The sequence below is a fragment of the Canis lupus genome, chromosome 1, assembly GCF_048164855.1.
Source record: "Canis lupus baileyi chromosome 1, mCanLup2.hap1, whole genome shotgun sequence".
Lineage (NCBI taxonomy): Eukaryota > Metazoa > Chordata > Mammalia > Carnivora > Canidae > Canis > Canis lupus.
This window is the reverse complement of record NC_132838.1, coordinates 27,294,553-27,309,453: the sequence shown is the minus strand read 5'-3', so window position 1 is coordinate 27,309,453 and position 14,901 is coordinate 27,294,553. Positions and strand designations below refer to the sequence as shown.

The window sequence follows — 14,901 nt, the reverse complement described above, 5'->3', positions numbered from 1 at the left end:
TCATTACTAAACAATCTTACAAATTTGCAACCCTATAATTAATTAGCTAAAATTATAAGATGCATGTTTAGAGACAAATGAAAATTATAAACAAGGAAATGTTAATCTACAAAGGGTTTGGTGTAAAACATTATTAAATACAGGCAAATTGCAATGCACACAACCTTGCAAAATATTTTAGACTGCATAGTTATGTTAAAATGAATGGAAAGAGGTGTATTGATTTCATAAATACTCATTGAAAATTTAAAAGAAAATATGATGTGGCAAATGTTGTTATCTAATAATATGATTAGTTTATAAATTTAAAAAAATAATATAATTTTTCTTTTATGGACTAAAAATGATGGTGAATAATTTAAAAAGTAGCTTACACATAATACGTGTATATATGTTATCTATATATATGCTGATGCAAAAATAAGACCATATCTTTTGATAGCTGAATGCCTTTTATAAAATCAGTAGGGCAGAATATTTGAAATAACGGTTACTGTTACCATATGCTGAGGCATAATTATAGGTTAATCAAATGAGAAAGTATCTGAAAAATACTTTCTCATTTTAAATACATTAGGTATTACTCTCTTTGAAAAGAAAATGCAGCAGACAAATATTTTTCTATTCTTAAATTTCATTTAAGAAAACATGTTTTGAAGAATAATTTCGGGTAGTCTTTTTCCTGAAATTCAAAATAAAACCAAAAACTAGTATGATTTCTTCTTTCTCTTTCTCTCACACACACAAGATCAGAGTGCAAATCCTTTTGGCCACATATTCTAAATTTTTTCGAATATTTACAGGGGCAAATACAAAAAGGAAGCTTTGCTAAAACCCTTCAAAATGCTCTTCAGGGATATCTATTCTTTCTGAATTTTTCCAGCTATAGAGGAGGTACAAAAGTTTAAAGAAAATCAACAGAATAATAGACAGTCTTTAGCCATATATTCCCTGACTATAATGCTGATTGTGTTATTGCTAATAAGGAATTTATTTATTAGCAGATCCTAACGTAATTATAGCAAACATTGGAATGTGATTCCAGCTGTCTCTGGGGTGGTATACTTACCTCCTGTTCCATTTGTGGTGACAGATGTGCTACTGAGATTTGCCTTCTCCAGTTTGGAGCTACCAGGAGTATCACCACTTCCAACAAGAGGATGAGGACTTGCAAGGTCCTGCATTTCCATAGACCTGTAAGAGCAGGAAACAGGAGAGCAAAAGCTGAAATTTCAGCAATAATTTCTTTAAAAACTACATGTATTATTCTACTGGGCACATATGCGATCTCACAGTAAGAATTGAGACCAATAGCTAAGACTTTTTTGTTAATTAGATGAACATGACAGTCCATTAAAAATTAATAAATAAATAAAGCTTCCATAGTAGTTTAGCCTCATAATTTGTAATCTTATAACTACCTCTATAATAAAGTACAGAAGAGAGCCAATTCTGTTATCTTAGCATTTAGTTGATATGGATACCCTCCCTCCTACATTGACCATCTCTGTTATAAAGATGTGGAAACGCTGAAAATATTTAACACCTAAAATTTGATATCCTCAGCCACCAGTAATAAAGAAATTAATAGCTAGAAATAAAGTATAAACTCAAAGGTAGAACAGAAACTTCTAGCTGACCTTGTAGAACCAGAGCTGAAAACTGAGCCTAAGGACTGAGGGCTGGAGTTTAATATCTATTTAGGAATAGAACGTTTGACTTAAGTCTGTTTCAGGGAATGTGCTAGAATTGAGACCCTAAATAAAACTGAGACTCTTCAAAGGCTGACTCTTTTTTGGAAACAGAAACTAGAAAAGCAGAAATTCGCAGTGGACCAAAAAAGCCACACATGCTTCAATGAAAGAAGGAAAACACACAAGATAAAAATTGAGAGAATTTATCACCAACAAGCTATCCTTTAAAAAATACTGAAGAAAGACCTTCTGCCAAAAGTAAGGATACCAAATGAAAACTCAGAGCTACAAGGAGGAATGAAGAGTGACAGAAACATAAATATATAAGCAAATACAAAGGTTATCTTTTGTTTTTCTTTTAATTCACAAAAGAATGCTAATTGAAGCAAAAAAAAAAAAAAGCCCACAAGATTGTATCATGAAACTTACAATATGATATAGGAGTAAAATATACGTCAATAGCACAAAAAATACTGGGGCAAAATTATATTCTTCTAAGGTTCTTTCATTTGGTATGAGGTGTTATGACATACTTGGAGAAGATATTTAAGATACATCAAATAATATCTAACATTAAATATTAATAAAATCCTAATAGATACAACAAAACATCAATAGAAAAATTAAAATAAAACATTTAAAAAATTGGGTTATCCGGATCCCTGGGTGGCGCAGCGGTTTGGCGCCTGCCTTTGGCCCAGGGCGCGATCCTGGAGACCCGGGATCGAATCCCACATCGGGCTCCCGGTGCATGGAGCCTGCTTCTCCCTCTGCCTGTGTCTCTGCCTCTCTCTCTCTCTGTGACTATCATGAATAAATAAATAAAATCTTAAAAAAAAAAATTTGGGTTATCCCTAAAGATCAGGAAATGAGAAAGGAAAAAACATATGTGAAAAATAGAAAACCTGTAGCAAGACAGCATACTCAAACCTCACTATATCAATGATTATAGTAAATATCAACAGACTAAACATTCCAATGAAGAGCCAAAGATTGTTAGATTGGATCAAACAACCGTAGTCCAATTAGGGATCTACAAGAGAAGTACTTTTTAATACAGACATACTCTGATACTATGGTGTACTGCGCAGAAATATTCATTTTTTTAAGATTTTAAAATTTATTTATTCATGAGAACCACAGAGAGAGGCAGAGACATAGCAGAAGGAGAAGCAGGCTCCGCGCCAGGAGCCCAATGTGGGACTTGATCCCTGGACCATGGGATCACGCTCTAAGCTGAAGGCAGATGTTCAACCACTGAGCCACCTAGATGTCCCAGAAGAATTCATTCTTATAGCTGCTGGGAGTATAAGGAACTGGCACTTCTCAACTAAAGTCCTTCCCAAGACTTGTCCTGAACTAAAGAGAGTCATTTTGCCCTAAATCACACCCTTTCTGAGGTTAGCCCTCAGCTACTGACTGGTGATGAAGGGATATAAAAGTATTACCTGCCCTGAAGGTCACTTGAATCTAGAGTGGCCGTAAGATCAACTGAGACATTTGTTGCAACTGCATTGAAGACCAGAGTCTTTCAGTGTAATCATGCTTCTATCATCCCCCCAAAGGTCTTACTACTGAAAGCACAACCCATTAAACTCCTGGAACATAAATCTCCATGTTAGAGTCTGCTTCCTAGGAACTTGAGCAGTGATAAGACATAAGTAGGTTCAGGGTTAAAGGACAGAAAACAGTATAACATGTAAATAATAAATGTTAGAGAAGTGTTTTGGCTATTATCACAAAATGAAGAGTATTACCAGATACAAAGAGATAATTAAGAAAAAGAGAGAAACAATAAATTCTTCAGGAGGATATAACAATCCTAGCATGCGTCTCCTAGCCAAGCTTTAAAATATATAAAGCAAAAACTAACAGAATTAAAGGAAGAAACTGACTAGTAGTCCATGGTCATACTTGGAGCTTTTGTAACATTTTCTCCACAATAGCCAATTGCAAAAGTCATCAACATGCTATAATTGATGGTTATAGTATACTAACACCCAATAATTATAGAATACACATTATTTTCAGGTGCACATGGAATGCCACCAGATGGACTATAAGGTAGAGCATAAAATAAGTATCATTAGATTTTAAATTAAACCTTAAAGAGTAGAGTATCTAGCTATATTGTATTAAACTAGAAAGCAATGATAGTAAAATACATGAAATAATCATTAACACTTGAAAATTAAGCACCATAATTCTAAGTTACCTATGAGTCAAAGAAGAAATCACCAATGAATTTAGAAAATAATTAGGACAAAATACTAATGAAAACACATCAAATTACCCACACATAGTCAACTGATCTATGACAAAGTAGCAGACAATACAATGGAGCAAAGACAGTTTCTCCAACAAACGGTGCTGGAAAAACTAGACATCCACAATGCAAAAAAAAATAATAATAATAAGTTTAGACAGAGGCCCTATACCCTTCACAAAAACTAAGTCAAAATTGATCACAGACCAACATATAAAATGCAAAACTATAAAACTCTCAGAATATAAGAAAAGGCCCAGATGACCTTGGGCATGACTTTGAGTTTTATTAAATCAATTAAATCTTTAAATGTATTTAAAACTACACCACCAAAGATAGAATCCATGAAAAAAAAAAAAAAGTACTAGTAAGCTGGGCTTCATTAAAATTAAAAACCTGGGATCCCTGGGTGGCGCAGTGGTTTGGCGCCTGCCTTTGGCCCAGGGCGCGATCCTGGAGACCCGGGATCGAATCCCACATCGGGCTCCCGGTGCATGGAGCCTGCTTCTCCTTCTGCCTGTGTCTCTGCCTCTCTCTCTCTCTCTCTCTCTGTGTGACTATCATAAATAAATAAAAATTATAAAAAAATTAAAAACCTCTCTTCAAAAGTCAGTATCAGGAGAACTCAAAGACAAACCACAGACTGGAAGAAGATATCTGCAACAGACACATCTGATAAAAGATTGCTATCCAAAATACATAAATAACTCTTAAAACTGGGCAGCCTCGGTGGTGCAGTGGTTTAGCGCCGCCTGCAGCCTGGGGTGTGATCCTGGAGACCTGGGATCAAGTCCCACGTTGGGCTCCCTGCATGGAGCCTGCTTCTCCCTCTGCCTGTGTCTCTGCCTCTTTCTCTCTCTGTGTCTCTCATGAATAAATAAATAAAATCTTAAAAAAAAAAGAACTCTTAAAACTGAACAATAAGAGAAAAACAACTGCTTAAGAAATGGGCCAAACATTTCAATAGACACTTCACCCAAAGAAGATATATAGGTGTCAAATAAGCATATAAAAAGAGAGTTCACATCACATGTCATCAAGGAAATGCAAGTTAAAACAATAAGATAACACTTCACTATTCACTAGAATGGCCAAAATCTGTAATACTGACAATATCAAATTCTGGCAAGGATATGGAGCAACAGGAACTCTCATACTTTGCTGGTAGAAATACAAAATGGTATACATACTTTGGAAGATAGTTTGGCAGTCACTTATAAAACTAAGCTAAATATATTCTACTATACAGAGTCAATGGGCCATTACTCAGTGTTAAAAACAAATGTCCCTTCCAGCCATGAAAGTACATGAAGGAGTCTTCACTGCATATTACTAAGTGAATAGCCAATCTGAAAAGTCATACATATTGTATGATTCCAATTATATGATATTCTAGAAAAGCAAAACTATCTTGCTGAGGTAGAGATGAGGCAAGGATAAACAGGAGTATAGAAAATTTTAGGACAGTGAACATACTCTATATGGTATTGTAATGAAAGATATATGTCATTATACATTGTCCAAACCCATTGCATATACAATACCAAGAGCCAACCCTGAAGTAAACTACAGACTTACAAATATAATGATGAGTCAGTGTAGGTTCATCCCTGGTAATAAATGCACTGTTCTGGTGAGTAATAACAATGGAGCCGGCTATACATGTGTTGGAGCAGAGGATGTATTGGAAATCTCTGTACCCTCCTCTCAGCTGTGCTATGAACTTTAATTGATCAAAAACTAAAGTCTTTAAAACAAAAAAATGACTTCATATCAATATTTTTATATGCAAATAAAGCAGTGGCTAATGAGCAATTAGCTCATTATCTTTATATATAGCAATTTAGATCTTTAAGTGATACTAGAAAAGGAAAAGGGTTTAAAATCTGTGATCTAAGTTTCTACCCTAATAAACCAGTGAAAGAAAAAAAAAAAATTAGGGCAGCCCCAGTGGCGCAGCGGTTTAGCGCTGCCTGCAGCCCAGGGAGTGATCCTGGAGACCCTGGATCGAGTCCCACATCAGGCTCTCTGTATGATGCCTGCTTCTCCCTCTGCCTGTGTCTCTGCCTCTCTCTCTCTCTCTGTCTCTATGAATAAATAAATAAAATCTTAAAAAAAAAGAAAAAAAGTTAAACCCATAGTAAATGAAAGAAAGGAAACAAGAAAGAGTGTAAATCATTGAAATATAAAATCTGAGTAATAGAGACAATTTACAAATCCAGAAGATCAGTAGAGATACTAAAAATATTTAAAAGGATGATAAGGAAATATGAACAATCTTATGCCAAAGCATTCATAATTTAGATTAAATCAGTAAACTTATTAAAAGACACAACCCATGAAACAGATCCAATTAAAAAAAGGAAATCCAAATGGTCCTATATCAATTAAAGAAATTAAATTCATAATTAAACACTTTCCCCCAAAAGAATCCTAAAACAAACAAATAAAAAACCAATTCCAGGGCCATATGGTTTTCTTAGTGAATTCTAATAGGGAAAAATAACAATCTTTTATAAATTCTTTCAAAAAACAGGAGGGAACACATTTCACTACATTGTATGAGAAAAGGATTACTCTCATCTAAACCTGACAAATAATTTCTCTAAAAAATTGTGGATCTGTATTTCTCATTAATATAGATGAAAAAATTTAACAAAATATCAAGTAAAATACAGCAACAAAAAGCTACTATGTAAAGACCAAGTGTGCTTTATCCCAAGAATTCAAAGTTTAACATCTGAAAATCAAACAATGCAATTCAATATATTAACAGATTATTATTTCAATGAGTACAAGAAAAAACATTTGACAATATTCATCATCCATTCTTGATACAAACTCTCAGCAAACTAGAAAAGAAGTACTCCCCTCACATCTAGTAAAAGTCATTCTGGAAAAATCTATAGCTTAAATCATATTTAATGACAAAATATTGAATTATTTCTCCCTAAGATCAAAACCAAGCAAGGATATCTGTTTTTCCCATTTCAATACATTTTATTGGTAATCTTAGCCAGTATAAGAGGACAAAAATAAATAAATAAAAGGGGTAAAGTTTAGAAAGAAAAAAAATTCTGCTATTCACAGGTAACAATTATTCATGTAGAAAAAAACCTGAGAAATCCATAAAAACAAAACAATGAAAAATACTAGAATGAATGAGTGAATTTACTAAATTATAGGTACAAGGCCTTGTCAGTACCAAATCGAAACATGAACCAAAAATATCTGAAAGTTCAGTCAATGCTGTTCCAATTCAAATACTGAAATATCAAAATGATGGTTGTTCAGAGATTTGAAGTTCCCTTACTGCTCAACTCTTAGGAAGAATCTAAAATGTTCACACCCTCATCTTAACCACTAGTCAGAGCCAAGGATTTAGACTTTGGGGGGAAATAAACACAACAAAACAAATGCTATGCTTCAGTTTCTTTATTTTTATTTTTAAAATATTTTTATTTATTTATTCATGAGAGACACAGAGAGAGAGAGAGAGAGAGAGGGGCAGAAACACAGGTAGAAGGAGAAGCAGATTCCATGCAGGGAGCCTGGTGTGGGACTTGATTCCGGGGCTCCAGGATCATGCCCTAGGCTGAAGGCAGGCGTTAAAGCACTGAGCCATCCAGGGATCCCCTTATGCTTCAGTTTCAACAGAGTTTTTGTATATAATGTTCATAATATCATAAATATTTTGTCATAACAAGCATGAAAATGTGAACTGTATTAGAGAGAAAATGCAGTAAAATTGATACAGATTTTAAAATTATCAGACAAGGATTTAAAAATTATTGTGAGTATATTAAATAATTTACAGGAAAAGATACATTCCCACACAAGATGTGTGTGCATATATATATTTCACATATATACCTATATATGTCCCATATATATTTATATATACACATATAATACATTTATGTATATAATATGTATATAGTCATATACATATAATACATATGTATATAATATGTACATATAATAAAGATACATGTATATATGTATTGCATATAGAAAAGAAATGGAAACTAAAAAATGAAAATTTTAGAAAAAAATTACAATATATTAAAAATATTCTTTGGATAGATTTAACAGATTAGACACTGGAAAAGAAAGAATCAGTAAATCTGAAGCTGGGCCATTAGAAATTGCACAAACTGGAATAGCAAGACAAAAATGGGGGAATGGGGAATTAATTTAAGTAACCTGTGCAATATTATCAGGAAGCAAGAAAGAGAATGAAAGAATAATACTGAAATAAGTAATGGCCAAAATTTTTCCAAATGTGATGAAACACCAACCCATAGATCCTTGAAATACAATGAACAAATGAGAAAAGGGAAAAGAAAACCATACTAGGCACATTATAGCCAAATTCTGAAAACTGCATAAGTAGAAAGCTTTACAGCAACCAGATTTTAAAAAGAAGGAAATAGTAGTATTCCCCCCCAAAAAACTATTATTTGTAGCACACTCCTGGGAACAGGCTTAATTATAGAAAATAATGAATGCTCAGAACTTTATTATCTCCTACTGGACCCACCCAATATATTTTTAATGTAACAGATCAAAAAAATTAATGATTGCTTATTATATGCAAAGCACTGTCACAGTTGTTAGGATTGCTGAGTGAAGACATGGCCCTACCCTCCAGGAGTTTATGATCTAAGTAAGAAGGCAGATCTTGTGCAAAGAAAATTAAAGTACATCAAATATCCACTGAATGGAACAGAGATCAACATGAACTCAGAGTATGGAAAATTTCCTCAGAAACTATTATCTGGATTTTGATTATTTCAAAGGGATTCTGGGGGAAGCATCTGGTTAGTGGTACTGCTGGAGCTGCAAGGTAGTATATGAGCTCAGAGCCAATTTAGACCACATGCAAGATGAAGCAGCAAGGAAAATTAGGAATGAAGTGATGGAGCATACACTGAAGAAAGGAATAAAACTATGTTGCTCCTTTAAAACAAAACAAAAATAGCCTTGGTATTTTACATTCCAGTTTCCAGGAAACCAAACTGCAATGATCTGAATCTTTACAATAATTCCCCTTAGCTTGAATTCACTTCAGTGGGTTGATATTCCTTAAAGTTAAAAGAGCCTTTTGAGAATAGATGTGCATTATCACCACAAACTATATAGCAAGAATATTCCTGTACTTCTTTCTGCACGTTCTGTAATTCTGAAACTTCAGATTCCTTTTAAGTCTGCTTTATACAAAACAGAATATACAAAATATAAAATTTACCATAGACTCTAACAGCAGAAAATGATTAACGGTACCAGTTTTTACTAAGTACACAGAGGATGACACATTCTATGCCTGGCACTTCATATATATTCTCTCCTTTAATATTTACAGTAACATGCTGATATGCATTTTACTTCCCATATTTTATAGGTGAAGCAACTGAGGGTTACAGAGGATGCACAGCATGCCCAAGATCATGTAGGTAGAGAAAGTAGCCCCAGAATTGACCTCATGTCTATCTGATGGCACAGTCCAACTTCTTTCTGTCACACACTGCAGGCTTCCCATTTTTTAAAAAAAGATTTTCTTTATTTATTCATGAGAGACACAGGCAGAAGCAGGGTCCATGCAGGAAACCTGATGCGGGACTTGATCCTAGGACTCCGGGATCACGCCCTGAGCCATAGGCAGATGGGCTCAACCGCTGAGCCACCCAGGCGTCGCCAGGCTTCCCATTTTTTAAAGTGACTTTGATTCTGTTACACTGTGAAACTACAATCAGGAATGCAGAATCCTTGGGACCCCTGGGTGGCGCTGCGGTTTAGCGCCTGCCTTTGGCCCAGGGCGCGATCCTGGAGACCCGGGATCGAACCCCACGTTGGGCTCCCGGTGCATGGAGCCTGCTTCTCCCTCTGCCTGTGTCTCTGCCTCTCTCTCTCTCTGTGTGACTATCATAAATAAATAAAAATTTTTAAAAAAAGGAAAGCAGAATCCTGCAATAAAGTCTTTTGAATACTTTTCAAAAATGACTAAAGTCAATACAAGCATTTACTCTGCCAAATCTATACTAGTTATTACCATACTTAAAGATGACCCTTGGGGTGTCTGGGTGGCTCAGGTCCTGATCCCAGTATCCTGGGATTGAGCTCAGGTGGAGCTTGTTTCTCCCTCTCCCTCTGTGGCTCTCCCTGCTCATTCCCCACCCCCCTAAAATATATAAAATCTTAAAAAAAAAAGAGAGAGAGATGACCTTCTTTACCACTCAGGATGCCTGTTTCAACCCCTTTTTAGTGGTCCTTATGTCATAAGGCCATGTGAAGACTATTATCAATCTGGACAATATGAAAACATGACCTTATCCATAAACACAAAAACTCAACTAAAAAATAAAGGATTGTAGGTCACCTGCAACTAGTTTCTTGGTTCTTTTCTGAAATTATTCTGTAACATAGATGGAATTTATTTCTAACAGGCTGAAATATCCTCTTGAAACCCAAGGAAGAGCAAGCTTTATATTTGTGTATTTCAGAGTCTACTCTAACTCAGAAACCATAATTATTCTTCTGCACAGATGCTGGTAATGGTCACATGCCTGTGCATTCAAAGGCTGAGAGTCTATCAATCCTTCATAACCCAAGAAATGCAAAAGCATCCAATACTTTCAAGGACGTTCACTCTCGTACCTTACCAGCTTCTTCTCTTTGCATAAAGTAGATGGTATGTGTATATGGCTCTATCTCTCACGCTGTCTGAGTCAATATTCAAAGCACAAGAATGAATTTAAGGAAACAGTTTCCAGGGAGGAAATTGAAGCAGTCATCAAAAACCTCCCAAGACACAAAAGTCCAGGGCCAGATGGCTTCCCAGGGGAATTCTATCAAACATTTAGAGAAGAAACATTACCTATTCTACTAAAGCTGTTTGGAAAGATAGAAAGAGATGGAGTACTTCCAAATTCGTTCTATGAGGCCAGCATCACCTTAATTCCAAAACCAGACAAAGACCCCACCAAAAAGGAGAATTACAGACCAATATCTCTGATGAACATGGATGCAAAAATTCTCAACAAGATACTAGCCAATAAGATCCAACAGTACATTAAGAAAATTATTCACCATGACCAAGTAGGATTAATCCCCGGGACACAAGGCTGGTTCAACACTCATAAAACAATCAATGTGATTCATCATACCAGCAAGAGAAAAACCAAGAACCATATGATCCTCTCATTAGATGCAGAGAAAGCATTTGACAAAATACAGCATCCATTCCTGATCAAAACTCTTCAGAGTGTAGGGATAGAGGGAACATTCCTCAACATCTTAAAAGCCATCTACGAAAAGCCCACAGCAAATATCATTCTCAATGGGGAAGCACTGAGAGCCTTTCCCCTAAGATCAGGAATAAGACAGGGATGTCCACTCTCACCACTGCTATTCAACATAGTACTGGAAGTCCTAGCTTCAGCAATCAGACAACAAAAAGACATTAAAGGCATTCAAATTGGCAAAGAAGTCAAACTCTCCCTCTTTGCCGATGACATGATACTCTACATAGAAAACCCAAAAGCCTCCACCCCAAGATTGCTAGAACTCATACAGCAATGTGACAGCGTGGCAGGATACAAAATCAATGCCCAGAAGTCAGTGGCATTTCTATACACTAACAATGAGACTGAAGAAAGAGAAATTAAGGAGTCAATCCCATTTACAATTGCATCCAAAAGCATAAGATACCTAGGAATAAACCTAACCAAAGAGGTAAAGGATCTACACCCTAAAAACTATAGAACACTTCTGAAAGAAATTGAGGAAGACACAAAGAGATGGAAAAATATTCCATGCTCATGGATTGGCAGAATTAATATTGTGAAAATGTCAATGTTACCCAGGGCAATATACACGTTTAATGCAATCCCTATCAAAATACCATGGACTATCTTCAGAGAGTTAGAACAAATTATTTTAAGATTTGTGTGGAATCAGAAAAGTCCCCGAAGAGCCAGGGGAATTTTAAAAAAGAAAACCATATCTGGAGGCATCACAATGCCAGATTTCAGGTTGTACTACAAAGCTGTGGTCATCAAGACAGCTGGTACTGGCACAAAAACAGACACATAGATCAATGGAACATAACAGAGAACCCAGAAGTGGACCCTGAACTTTATGGTCAACTAATATTCGATAAAGGAGGAAAGACTATCCATTGGAAGAAAGACAGTCTCTTCAATAAATGGTGCTGGGAAAATTGGACATCCACATGCAGAAGAATGAAACTAGACCACTCTCTTTCACCATATACAAAGATAAACTCAAAATGGATGAAAGATCTAAATGTGAGACAAGATTCCATCAAAATCCTAGAGGAGAACACAGGCAACACCCTTTTTGAACTCGGCCACAGTAACTTCTTGCAAGATACATCCACGAAGGCAAAAGAAACAAAAGCAAAAATGAACTATTGGGACTTCATCAAGATAAGAAGCTTTTGCACAGCAAAGGATACAGTCAACAAACTCAAAGACAACCTACAGAATGGGAGAAGATATTTGCAAATGACATATCAGATAAAGGGCTAGTTTCCAAGATCCATAAAGAACTTATTAAACTCAACACCGAAGAAACAAACAATCCAGTCATGAAATGGGCAAAAGACATGCACAGAAATCTCACAGAGGAAGACATAGACATGGCCAACACGCACATGAGAAAATGCTCTGCATCACTTGCCATCAGGGAAATACAAAATCAAAACCACAATGAGATACCACCTCATACCAGTGAGAATGGGGAAAATTAATAAGGCAGGAAACAACAAATGTTGGAGAGGATGCGGAGAAAAGGGAACCCTCTTACACTGTTGGTGGGAATGTGAACTGGTGCAGCCACTCTGGAAAACTGTGTGGAGGTTCCTCAAAGAGTTAAAAATAGACCTGCCCTACGACCCAGCAATTGCACTGCTGGGGATTTACCCCAAAGATACAGATGCAATGAAACGCCGGGACACCTGCACCCCGATGTTTCTAGCAGCAATGTCCACAATAGCCAAACTGTGGAAGGAGCCTCGGTGTCCATCGAAAGATGAGTGGATAAAGAAGATGTGGTTTATGTATACAATGGAATATTACTCAGCCATTAGAAACGACAAATACCCACCATTTGCTTCAACGTGGATGGAACTGGAGGGTATTATGCTGAGTGAAATAAGTCAATCGGAGAAGGACAAACATTATATGTTCTCACTCATTTGGGGAATATAAATAATAGTGAAAGGCAATATAAGGGAAGGGAGAAGAAATGTGTGGGAAATATCAAAAAGGGAGACAGAACATAAAGACTCCTAACTGTGGGAAACGAACTAGGGGTGGTGGAAGGGGAGGAGGGTGGGGGGTGGGGGTGAATGGGTGATGGGCACTGAGGGGGGCACTTGACGGGATGAGCACTGGGTGTTATTCTGTATGTTGGTAAATTGAACACCAATAAAAATAAATTTATTAAAAAAAAAGGAAAGAGTTTAGGCTTTGCTTTTGCCGTTCGCTTCCTTTTCTAATATAAGTCTTAATTCCCCTTAGCTGCAAAGTAGGAATACAACATTAGCTTCTCCTTCAGAGAAGGAGTCTCAGCTCCATTAGGGCAGGGATTATTTTCTATCTTATTCATTGCTTTTATTCACTACACTTAGCATTCTGCAGGCTACTACGTGAATGCTAATGAATGAACAATAAAACAGGGATAGGGAAAATTAAGATGAAGTGTTTTGAGGTACTTGGAGTCAAATGTAGTCTACTTCAGAAAACACTGCTTGAACATCTACTATGTTCTAGAAACATTTCCAGGAATACATAAAGTATCTTCAGAGAGCTTGCAGGCTACCGGAGGGCAAGAGAATAGGTGATGGGGCAACAAAGATCAGTTCTCTACTGTGAATGTGTGTGGAAATTTTCATATCTGTATGTGCAGTGTTAGATCTCCCCATGGACCCGTGTGTTAGGGGGTGAGGAAAAAGATGCTTTGCCTGGGTACCGGGTATCGAAAGCCACTGTGGAAGAAAAAATAAAATAAAGCAAGTTGGTCTACTTAGATCAAATGAAAGTCATGGCATGTCACCACCGAGTACCAGTTCCCACTCTCTGGAAAAAGCCCATCAGGTAACAATGCCAGGCCATCTTAAACCAACACATTTCAGTTTACAATCTGAGAAACCCTGGTCATAGCTGCAAATCTAGGCCAGTTTCTTCTTTGGCAGTAAGACTAGGAGGTGTGGATCCTCTCCAGTGGATATAGACCCACTGTGTCGCTGATCAGGTGAACACAGTCCTGGAAGGAGACCCTCATTAATCCATTTTACTAGACATGGTCAGAACTGGCTTCCACCGTAGCAAAGAGGAAATGTAGGGGAAGAAGAACCCTAGCAAAAAGTACCACGAAAATGGGCCATGCAAAATGGGAGCTGTTCTTGCAATTTGCCAGTGACCTCATGCCTGTCCCTGGGGCCAGCATGAATGCTTGCAGTACAAGTAACCTGTCTGCCAGGGTGACCTCAGGCCCTGGAGTTACAAATAAAGCCATGAACACACTGTTCTCTGGACACTTTTACAGTCTTTCCTTTCCAGGGCTTTCAGCTCTACACTTGAGATCTGCAACTTTGGCTCTTTCTTTACTGTGATCCTAACAAATTATCCCGATAAATCATGGTTTCCCCACCAAAGAAATGTAAATATTTTTTAAAAACAGAAACATACCTCTAAATGCCAGTTTTCAAAGCCCCCCACCCCCACTTCATCTGTAAACAAAGAAAAAAATCTAATTAATTTCCTAAGCATTATTTGAATGGTATAAACCTCAAGTTTCTGTTAGATCAGTTACAAACCATGGTTAATTAAGCAGGAAATGATTTCTCTCCAGTAAGTAGTAAAGCTAAATCAAAACAGTTAATGTCATCAATTATACCCAGAAACACATCAACTC

The 14,901-nt window shown here is 36.6% G+C and overlaps 1 protein-coding gene across 11 annotated transcripts in view; it reads right to left on the bottom strand.

Moving 5' to 3' along the window:
• The window catches only part of EYA4 (EYA transcriptional coactivator and phosphatase 4), a 306,653-nt gene that overhangs the window by 67,537 nt on the left and 224,215 nt on the right, over nucleotides 1-14,901 (bottom strand). For all 11 annotated transcript variants that reach the window (XM_072824123.1, XM_072824116.1, XM_072824125.1 and 8 more), the window contains exon 4: nucleotides 1,070-1,194. In XM_072824123.1, the coding sequence (XP_072680224.1) occupies nucleotides 1,070-1,194 (125 nt within the window). The remainder of the gene's footprint in view (nucleotides 1-1,069; nucleotides 1,195-14,901) is intronic.